The sequence below is a fragment of the Gouania willdenowi genome, chromosome 21, assembly GCF_900634775.1.
Source record: "Gouania willdenowi chromosome 21, fGouWil2.1, whole genome shotgun sequence".
In the NCBI taxonomy this organism is placed as follows: Eukaryota; Metazoa; Chordata; class Actinopteri; order Blenniiformes; family Gobiesocidae; genus Gouania; species Gouania willdenowi.
In genome coordinates, this window is record NC_041064.1 from 34,580,374 (window position 1) to 34,592,436 (window position 12,063).

The 12,063-nt window shown below is 36.4% G+C and overlaps 1 protein-coding gene across 1 annotated transcript in view; it reads left to right on the plus strand.

Annotated features, from left to right (window-relative positions):
* man1a2 (mannosidase, alpha, class 1A, member 2) overlaps window positions 1-12,063 on the plus strand; it is a 96,175-nt gene that overhangs the window by 50,875 nt on the left and 33,237 nt on the right. The window contains exons 5-6 of the mRNA XM_028436267.1: window positions 1,794-1,912; window positions 7,195-7,275. Of these exons, the coding sequence (XP_028292068.1) occupies window positions 1,794-1,912; window positions 7,195-7,275 (200 nt within the window). The remainder of the gene's footprint in view (window positions 1-1,793; window positions 1,913-7,194; window positions 7,276-12,063) is intronic.

Here is a 12,063-nt window from a genome sequence, read left to right on the forward strand (position 1 = left end):
TAGGGTTAGGGTTAGTCTAAGTCACGTAACCTAAACTGGTTAATGAGGGGCGCTGTGTACGGATAGAATGTTGGTATATTGATACAGCAACCGTACGGATAGCCACTGCATAAATGTATGGTAAACAATAGGGATGTATAACTTTTTAACCGCCAATCGATTTTTTGATGTATTTAAAAAAAAAATTACATTTTAGGGATGTAACGATTAATTGTAAGGCAGTTAAAAATCGATTCATAGATATCACGGTTCATATCGATACTGTAAAAATTGAATCGCAGTACTTTTTTTTAAACATCAGAGGGCGCTATATATTTATCCTTCTCTTGTCCAGAAGTGTAGGCGGCGGGCGGAATCTGCTACTACTTTCTTTCTGGCCGCCTTCTACTCTTAAACGTGTTCATAAATGATTCCTTACCCCTTTAGCACCGAAAGAATATTTGTAATATTACGTGAATATCTGTAAAAGTCAGGTTTTTCTATTAGCTCTGTCTGCTAGCATAGCATCTCTTCTTCATCGCTAGATTAGCTGCATGCCAACCGACCACTGGGTTACCAGCGCCCTCTGGTCCAAACAAATATCTGACGTAAATACAGTGCAATAACTGTTTTTTTTTTTTTAAAGTCAAATTGTTAAGGCACAAAATACATTTTCAGTTGCACTTTTAAAAAGAAAAAAAAACTATTATGCATTTTTGCATTGTTTACTGTGGAACAACGTTATGCTCAGACCAATTTTACATTTGGTCTGAGCATAAGAATTTAAATTAACAGGCTTCAATATTTTTCAGTCATTTGTCTACAGTCCCATTTTGTAAAATAAATTGTGAGAGAATCGTATCGTGAACCCAGTATCGTGAATCGAATTGTATCGGGAGTTGAGTGAATCGTTACATCCCTATTAAATTTACTACTTACTGTATGTCAGTGTACAGTTAAGTAAACTGAGGTGGAAAAATGCAGAAAAAGGTATGCTGTGAAATGGAATGGAGGAAATCTTCAAACAAAGAATCTGAGGCTAAATTAATGGTTATATCTCGGTTAATGAGTCAATTATTGCTCATTTTAATTTAAATTGTGTATCCCTAGTAAACAATGTTATCGAGAATATTGGGATAATGTTTCTTGAAAAAATTATGATTCTATTTTTTTTTTCTACAAATCTTAATATAGATTATGCAATGGTTCTCCAAAACATTTTTTATTAGATGTGAAATCTACCTGATGAGTCATGCTATAATGAGTGTGAGCTATTGAATCCGTCACTGTCTGGAACCTGGTGTTGTTCCTATTGCGGTGACAGCCAGGGTTTTATTGGGAAACATAGTGTGAGTGTGTACTTTGTGTAGTGTTGTTGGCACACAGACACACACTCACACAGAAGCCCATTGGCTGCTCCGTGCTATCCCTGTGCTACAGCGACAGGAGCCTGGAGGAGACAAACATCCTGCTGAGAATTTTCAGATTAATTTAGAGTCTCCTGTCCATGACCATGGAAACACTGCAGCATGGAGACACAGATAGCCGACTCATCGATGGAGTCGATATCACCAAAGGATTGTGGAGGACACGGCTGCTTTATTTAGCATCTTAATTAGCTGAACCAGAGATGCTTTATTCTCTGAGTGTTGCCACTTTGAATGAGTGTTATTTTCTATTTGGACTTGGTAAATGGACTTGATTTTATATAGCGCTTTATCACCACACTGAAGCAGTCTCAAAGCGCTTTACATATTAGCTCATTCACTCAATATTTCAACTGGAAATTTGTTTGCTGTGTTTTTCCCCCACAGGTAATTCCCAACTAGGAGCCTCCATTGTGGATGCTTTAGACACTCTTTACATCATGGGTTTACACGAGGAGTTCAAAGACGGTCAGGAGTGGATTGACCAGAACCTGGACTTCAGTGTGGTGAGCACCTGCCTTTTCTTTCTATATGTATACAGTATATGTACAGTCTAGGTCATTTGGTACTTCTCCTTTAGGGAATGTTAGGTCTGATGTGACCGCTCAGGTCCTCACCTAACTAACTGGGTGCTCACTGTGTCAGACATGTGGTGTGGGTCAGCACAGCAGGATCAATAGGGCAGCTTTGACACATTCACAGGCGTCTGTTGAAGCTGATGGTGTTGGATTGTAACAGTGAGTCTGCTATGCTGGTTCCTTCACCTGTAAGAGAATGAAACATACTGGTACACACAGCAACTTACAAAGAAACCTATAGATGCATTCATAATGATGATTTTTGTTACAAAACCAACATTTTTCTATTTTTAACTGTACTGTGAATGTTCACTATGAGTTTTTAGTAACTATACCTACTGATAAAAAGGCCAATATGATGGCATTTAATGCTACTTTAGGCAAGGCAAATTTATTTGTATAGCTCATTTCATAGACAAGGCAACTCAATGTGCTTTACATGATCAAAAAGTGCAACAGAAAACATTCAACAGCTTAAAATCAATAAGGCAACAAAAACATTTACAATCATCAACAACAACAACATGACCAAAATCTTTAGTATGAGTATACAAACTAATCTCCCGTATTTGCAACATTAAGGTTTATAATAATTATTTTTGATAAAATACCTATAATCATACATTTTTATGCAGACAAAATGAGAAAACCATTTCAGATGAAAAGGCTAGGATGTCTGAAGAGTATTTACATATATTAACGTTATACATACAGTGTATATATACTATATATATATACCACATTATTTATTAAAATATTGCTACTTGACGATAATTTGTAATGCGTGAAATATGAATAAAAACTTTTGTTCAAAAAAAAAGACTGCTACTGCAGTTACAAATAACAAGCGCTCCTCCAGTAAATGGCACCCTAGGAGGCGGCCTGGGTTGCCTGGCGGCAAGGCCAAAGGTAATTAACCTTTGGATCTCTGTGGCTGAGCAAAGGAAAAGTGGAACGATGGAAGGAGAAGGGATGAAAGGGAGCAGAGAAGCACCTGGGTGGAGGACGGCTCAGAGTGAACTGAGGATGAAGGAGTAATTGGCTTTGGAGGACTCGAGGTTGAAAAAGAGAAATGTGAATTAGAGATAAGTGATTGTTCAAAGTGACAGAGAGAGAGATTAAAGAGAGAAGAGGGAAGGAAGACAAAAGGAAACCATAGAAACCACCAGTGAGAAATGAGAGCAGTGCAATAGAGAGAATAAGTGTGTTTGTAAAATGGGATTATTATGGAGAAAAAATGAGAAGAGAAACTTACGTCATACAAAGTTGGGAAACTTAACACAGTTTTTTATGAGCTGGAAAAACTATTTGTTTTGTCGACTCGTGTTTCCTCTTTTATAGTGAATGTTTGGCTCTTATTTTTATCCAAGATGGACGTAAACAAGTCTTGTTTAAAGCTGGTTTTTAACACAGTGAAGGAAAAACAGCTTCTGATGAATTTTGGATGACCCTGACAATGCAAACGTTAAGACTGAGGATAAAGAAAAGAGGATGTCGAAGAGATGCCAGATGCTTTCTTTAAACAATAGACAGGACTAATCCACGTTGTCGTTTGGATGTGTGAATATAAGGAGGAGGAGCTGTGCACACTGCCTTTATTGTTACATTTAACAACAGAACGGTTAAAATGATGAACATTCATGTAGGAAAATAAAAGCATGATTATGTCATGAGGGAAACTATGTAAATGTGATGGAAGAGGAAGAAACAATGTGAGACTTGACATCTAGAACCAGGCTGTGTGGTAAATGTCACACTCAGTACTAGGGGTGAGTATTGGCAAGGATGTTGCAATACGATACGGGACATGATACTTGGGTCACAATACAATATTATCACAATATTGTGATAATCTACCCAGTTAATATCTAAATTAAACATAAAGATGAAATATCAAGTTGCTGTATGTGTTAATCAGAAGATATTGATTATTCGGAGGACAAATTGAGTCAAAACTATTTGCTTCAAAACATCCTATTTATTGTTATTATATCTACGGCGCTATCTACCGGAGTGGAGGTGCGGATGTGGCACAATTTTCAAGGTTTTTCTGTAGGAACAGGAGCTGGTCAACATGCCCAGCAGCTAGGCTGCTCCGCTGAGAAGTGACAATGTCTCCAGCTGTAGAAAACACACATCCACCAAAATGTGAAAAATATTGATTAAATATCAGAAAGAAAAAAAACATGTTTTTTTTTTTTTTTTTTTTTTTTTTTAAATTGTTTTTCAAAAAAATAAAATCGATTCAAAATCGGCACCCAAATAAATCACGATATATTGTGAAATCGATTTTTTTTTTTTCACACCCCTACTCCGTACTAGGGCTGTAGTCAACCAAGGAAATGGTTGGTCGACCAAGACTATGGCACACATAGTGATTAGTCGACCGAAGAAAGAATGAGCAGGTGCAGATGAGGAGGAAGAAAAAGAGACAAATATTTTGTTTTGACATTTTGTGGAGCTGATTTGCTTTTAAACACAAACCATTTATTATATGAACTTTATTCAAGCTTTGACCAGAACCCGACAAAGCAGAAGTGAAACCTACAGGTCTGACAGACATTAGGTATTTAAATCAGAGCCTGACCTGAAACCAACAATTAAAACCTATTTTTTCCCTCATACAAATGACATATTTACTTTAGTTTTTGTGCTAAGCCTGCTTTTATTAATGAACTGTTGATGTCAACATCAGATCAGCGCACGGGGAAACAAATGCACGTCAAACACAGGTGTGCAGTGTTTGCCGTGGCGCCAGAGACAGCAGTGGATCTATTTACATAATGAAATATAAGGATAATCCATGATCCGGACATAGAATCATTGTTTAGGCATTTAATACATTATATTTGATATTTAATCCTTATCACCTATATAAGTGCATTGCATTTTGTTTTTAAACAGTATTGAAACTGATACCGTTGCTGGTTGACCATAACGGCATTGACCAATGAGTTGACTAAAAGACCAAAGTTGGCAACCCTGCTCCGTACTTTACACTACAAACTCAATGAGTTTATACTGTCTACTATATACTATAGTATGATTAGGATGATGAGCGTTCCCACTGAAGTATACTTCCAAGTTTCCCAAGATGCATTTGCAACCTACAACGACTAAAATCTGAATCACACTGAGGCTAAATATCGCTGTTGATTCTCCACCTTTACTTTGAAAGATCTGAAAACATTTTAAGTGAGAAGGTGACCAAGTAGAATATCAACATTTAATCCATAAAACTCACTTTGGATCCTTCATTGTGTTACTGACAAAACTTCTGGTTATCTTCAAAACAAAAGCCCCAAGAGATGCTTTTATTTTGAAAAGAGGATGTTTGATTTGTCGCTTAAAGCCAGTCCCAGGACCATTTTATATTCCGCTCGCAATACATCATGGGACGGTTAAGTATGACTAGTGTGCCCACCTTGCATACTTTTTTGTATTTTTTGCACACTCATTGTTTTCATATTATCTAATATGAACACACTATAAACTCATTTTGATGTCAGACTTAGTATGAATAGTACGTTAGTATGACATTTACAACACAGCCATGGTGTTTAATATTGTGAAGAAGAGATACTATGCGCTAGCAGACAGAGCTAATAGAAAAACGTGACTTTTACAGATATTTACGTAATATTACAGATATTCTTTCGGTGCTAAAGGGGTAAGGAATCGTTTAAGAGTAGAAGGCGGCCAGAAAGAAAGTAGTAGCAGATTCCACCCGCAGCCTACACCTTTAAACAAGAGAAGGATAAATATATAGCGCCCTCTGGTGTTTAAAAAAAGTTCAATTTTCAGAATATCGATGTGAACCTATGTACCTACTGTATGAATCGATTTTTAACTGCCTTGCGATTAATCGTTACATCCCTATTGATCTGATAACAGAGCTTTACCACAAAAGTAACACTTTAAATTTTGAGAGGAGGATATAAACATCCATGCTATGACACTACCAACTCAGAACAGCCACACATACAGAATTTTAAAGCACTATAAACTTTAAAATAGAAATTACGCTAGTGTTTAGCATTTAAACAAAGCTGGGCTTATTTTTGCTAAGTCATCATTGGCTGCAGAGGTGTTTTTTTCCTCTAATCCAGGTTGTTTTATGGCCCTGCTACACTTGGGGGTCACTGGCTGTGAACCTCAGCCATGAGCGGCTAACGATGGAGGTCGACTCTAACGCTCAACGTTAGATTGATGCTGAATAGCAAAGCTGGGCTCCACTTTTATGATGGCCTTCATCAGATTCAGGACAGCTGCAGCCGCCTCATGACTAACAAGTAGCTCTGTACCTGCTCTGATGTGCTGATTATACACTTTAGGAACCTGGAAGGGTCGGCGTGTTCTTTCTTTAACAAATTCAGTGTTTTTTGTGGCACTCCCTGCATCGCTGTGCAGACAGGAAGCTTTTACCCTAAAGTGTTTTTGCTACATACCTTTGCTGTTTACACCCAAATGTCTTTATTGAATCTGTTTCTATTGGGTGTGTTCTTACTTCTTACTTCTTCAACAATTTGCCCCGCCCACCAAACAAACGTGACCACACCAATGATAAATATTACACAGAAGGATGTGCATATCTGGATGTATATATTACATCATTTATAGAATATATTAAATGAACTGTTATGTCCATTGATGAATAAAACCTACTCAATAATATGATTTGATTAGTTTAATAAAGTCATTTTTAGCGAGGAATATCACACTGTGGGTCATTTTGCAGTAAAACTATCCCAATAATTTATCCCTCTAACCACCATTATCAATATTTTTAATATTTAATTTAATTTTAATATTTAATTTAATATCTAAGATTATTTTAAATATATTTTTAAATAGAAATTTATATATTTTTATTTATCATTTTAGTATTTCTGTATACTTTTACTTTTTAAATTATTTATGTGTATCTATATATATATATATTACTTTTTCATTTTTTTATATTATATAAATATTGCTACATAATATTATATATATTTAACATTTTTACTTTTAAAATATTCATTTAATGTAATCATGATATTTTATTTTAATATTTTGTTTAATATAAATGATAATATAACAATAATAGCTAACTTGGTTAGTTGATGAGGCAAAACTAAAGACAATTTGTTACTGAATATTTAACCAAACCTCTACCACTGATGATATTTTCTCAGTAAAAATGATATTTTATTATTTCTTTTCTACAGAATGCTGAGGTCTCTGTGTTTGAGGTCAACATTCGGTTCATTGGTGGATTATTAGCGGCCTACTACCTCTCTGGACAGGAAGTAAGTACGCAATAATGTCTCTCACACACACACACACACACACACACACATACACACACAATGAACTGTTACTCTGTACAGCTTGTTCTGTCAAACAACAATAATCAGCGACACCATTTAAAACAAGTCACAAGATAACATGAGCAGCAGTCAAACCATAACATCCTGATCCAAAGACACAGGATAATTTAACTTTTCTAGGATGTCTGACAGTCAGTTTTATGATGGTGTGTGAGAGATCACGCCGTTCATTCAGCATGCATGCACATAGTAAGCAGAATAAGCAACACTGTAGACTATATAACATACGTTAAAGGTGACACTGGACACACGTGACTTTCTAATTTTGTGCAGCCTTCAAAATAAACACAGAAAACACACCCAAAATGATAGAAAAATACACAACACAACAGCAAAAATACACAAACCAACTACAAATTTTCCCCAAAAATAAATAAAACAAAACAAATATTCTCAAAATGACTCATAACACGCAAAATAAAGAAATTACACATTTACTCCAAAAATGCACAAAATGTCCACAAAAATGCAAAAATGACTCCAAAAAACTGAAATAAGAACAAAAATACACGAAACTACCCCAAAACACACAAAACTACAACAAATGTCCACCAAAAAAAGAAAACAAACAAAATACTCAAATTGACTCATAACATACAAACACATAATTTACTTCAAAAATGCACAAACTGACAACAGAAATACATAAATTGACTCTAAAATACACAATACACAAGATTACAGAAGGAATGAACACAAATACACAAAACTACCCAATGACCATACATTTACATAAAAATAAACAAAACAACAAGGAAATACTCAAAATGACTCGTAACACACACAACAACAAAATACACAATTTTGACTCCAAAATGACAAAAAAGAGATGTATAAAATGACTCCAAAAACACACAATGTGCTCAGTGCACTAGTCAGGCACATCTAACACAGTGGACATAAAATACAGGCAGTGGTCACAGGTCATTGGATCATCCTGGTGTTTCCAAGCTTTGGTTCTAAGTGCAAATCAATAAGAGAATCAGCTGATTGGGAGGTCATTTCAGTCCAGGTTTTAATCCCTTTAGGAGGTTCCATTACATGTCTACAAAGTTTCACTGCATGGAACATGATACAACGTTAAAACGTCTCTAGTGTACATCTCTCTCGGTGCAGCATCCGGTTCTATAGACTAGGGATCGATACCGATTTTTTTTCCCATCAGCCTTAGCCGATGACTGATACGGACTGCCGATTTTCTCGAGCCGATATTTGGAGCTGATGATTCTTTTACTCCCTCAATTTACATAATAAAAATTAACAATGCGGATAACAAATGCTACAAGTCTCAATTTTAAAGAAGGAACATTTATTGAAATTAATAAAGGTGAGGTAGAACGACACCAAGTAAAAAAATGTAACAAATAATAAAAACAGGTGATGTAGAACAAGAACAAGTAAAAAACAGAGTGAGACATCCCATTAAATATTATGAAAGAGAACTGTTCGTCCTGAAAATAGGTTTGATAAAAGTTGGCCTGACTCGAGATATATTTTATTAACAGGATTTTTGAGTATAAAGATATATAACTATAGTATTAAACACAAAAATAAACCATGAATAATAATCCATTCCAACACAACCCCAGAACATAAATTAGTAGAGAAAAATAACGTGATGTCGTATGCACATTAAGCAACAAACTGTTCAAATTTCTGTTCTAAATTGTGTCAACATTAACAGGAATAAATATTCAAACAAGTAGTAAACTGCTTCTCAAAGTTTTAAAAACTCTCCTCGGTGCAGCGCTCTGTTTGTATTCCACTGAGTGAGAAGCAGAGAGGGAGGGAGAGAGAAACACACACAGGCACACACGCTAATCCTCCAGCCAGCTGCTCGTTAAATACAACTGCGACAACAACACGGAACCACAGAACAACGTCAGCTAAGTTAAACAGTGAAAAGATGCTTTGAAAGTTTAAAACTTGCCATTGGGGTTGAAAAACTTCCTTCACACTCTGCTAGTGGGGGTAGGGGCTCTGCACTCTGCAGCCTCTGTCTCCAGCAACATTGAGCAGCCTGTGGCAGCCACTCTGTGTGTATGTATATGTATGTATATATATATGTATATGTATGTATATATATATGTATATGTATGTATATATATATATATATATATATATATATATATATATATATATATATGTATATATATATATAAAGCAGATCGGCGAGCGCAGCAGTGTGAATTGGCCAATGCACATAAAACACGCAAATATTGGCTGATTACATTGGCAGGCCGACGAATCGGTCGATCACTACTATAGACAGTAACTGTATTTACATTACCCTTGGAAATGCGCAAAATCTAAATAGCACAATTAAAAACTACAGATTGAAACACCGGAATTAAAAAAAAAAAACACTATAGGTTTCACGCCTTCATGAGGAGGTATTTTAGATATTGAAATGTGTCGCAAAAGTGCTATGGAAACAGTCTTTCCGCATATACATGTCACAGAACGTGACATACATGGTCACATGACGTGAGGTACCTGGTCACATGCCCACTGCTTTCTGAGTGTAAACAGAAGATTAGACCCAGACATTTCTAAGCATTAAAATTATTACTTCCACCTTAGACATGAAACAACAAAGAAATGTGCAGTGCTATAAGGAGGTTCTGAGCGTCCGTCTTTCTGCAGCAAAGTCTCACGGGATGAGATTTCACTGGAGTTACAAGGCTCCTGCCCAAAACAACGTTCAAAGTGCAATTATACTTACTTATTTATAATTATCGCTTTTAATTTGGAATTTGGAAACCAAGCTCATGATGACCAGGGAAGTGACACAGGGAGAAACTTGTTTCTGATTGGATGTTGCAACGCAGCGTTACTCAGTCGCTTGAAAGGTTCAAAATGTTCTTCTCTTTGAGCAACTTCCAGCAACTCAGCTACGTGACTGAGTCGCTGAAATAGTGCACGTCGCTTAAAGAGAAGTTGCTTGATGTCGCATCATTTACATTGATTTTGAATGTAATCTAGTTACCAGAGTCACACACTCTGTAATAGAAGAGGCCCATATCGTCGTTAATGCCAACATTTTTACAAATAAACCAAATACAGTTCAGGAAATGGTTTGAGGAATATTACAGGTCTTGATTCCTCGACAAATGTCTTCCAAATCAGCTCAATCCAGCAATTTCCATCTTGTCTAGGGACAACAGATGGAAATTAGCCATTGGCTATAATCTGGCATATTTACATTTTTTTTTAGTGTTCATTAAAGGGGACATATCATGCTAAATCCACTTTTTTAGCCCTTAAATGCATTTTGTTGTATATTTAGCATGCTTAGAAGTACAGAAAAAATCAAATTAGTCTCTTCAGGTGCTCTGTAGATATCTTTATATTCTGTTTTGCTCATATTTTTCAATCTGTTTTGATTTTTCTATTCTCTATTACGTTTTTTGAACTATTACATCACAGTATTTGCAGCGGAACTGCCAAATTAGTACATCAACTCCAGGTCCAACACTTCGAGCAATCCGCCATTTTTATTTCTCGCTTTCATTTTGTAGTCCAAGCTCAAGGATGCAGAAGTTACGAGAGGAGAAATCCAAATGTTTGGTTGTTGGATGTAGTAACCCACATGCTTCATTACACCGTCTCCCAGCATCAGAACCTTTTCGAACTGCCTGGTTGAGTTTTATTTTTCACGGAAATGTACCCACACCTGTGGGTAAGGTCATTTTTGTGTGCGCGAAGCACTTCAAGGATGACTGCTTCATCAACCTCCACCAGTATCAAGAAGGATTTGCCAAAGACTTTGTCTGATTGAGGGTTCAATTCCTTCTATCTTTGGAGATGACGAACAGAGCACTTCGGTAAGCTGTAAATAAGGCTAAAAACTGTCATTGTTTTGTTAGCATTAGCAGTTGCTTAGCAGTTGCACCGTCTTCAGACTTCATATGTTAGCGCTGTGTGCTCGTTTTAGATCCTTGATGATATGGCCTACGTGATGTAATTTAAGTCTAAAGTTTTCATTAGTCATTTCATTTTGCCGTTTTTGTCTTTGAAAAGACTGTATTAAAATTTCGTGACGTTAGCTTGGCGCTAGCGTTAGCTCGGTGCTTGTGTTAGCTCACTTGTTAGGGTTCTGCAGGTTCATCATCTTCATTTTCATCTCGCTCCGCTGGGTCCGACTCTGGCTCGAACATGTAAGGCTGGATGGACAAGTCTTCTGTTGTTGACATTTTGTAAATAACCTCTGAATAAAAAGTTTATGCGCCGCTACATAGCCGTATCTCTTCTATCAAACTACAAAAATGGCCGAGCAGGGTGGAGTTGAACCGAGTGTCACCTGAAGAGGGGGCGGGGTATGGAGTGTCTCATTTGCATTTAAAGAGACCGCACCAAAACGAGTTGCTCTCAGAAGCGCATCAGAAAAGGGGTAGAAAAGGGGTGGCGCTATAATAATGAGGAATTCAGACCCAAGCATTGCAGTTCCGCTTTATATAGACCACAACTGTATGATTAATATGTAAAAAGGAAGGATTTAAAACCATGATATGTCCCCTTTAATATGGACTGTCTCTACTTAAATCAATAAATAAATAAAATCTTTGGGATGTTTTAAATTAAAGACTTTCTTGGGGACTCCCCTCGACCACTTTGAGGTGGGGATTGTCAGGTGTTGGCTTATGGGTTTTAGTATTTCAGTCAATAATAAATTTGGTCAAAAGCTTTGAATGGTTTTAGGAATGG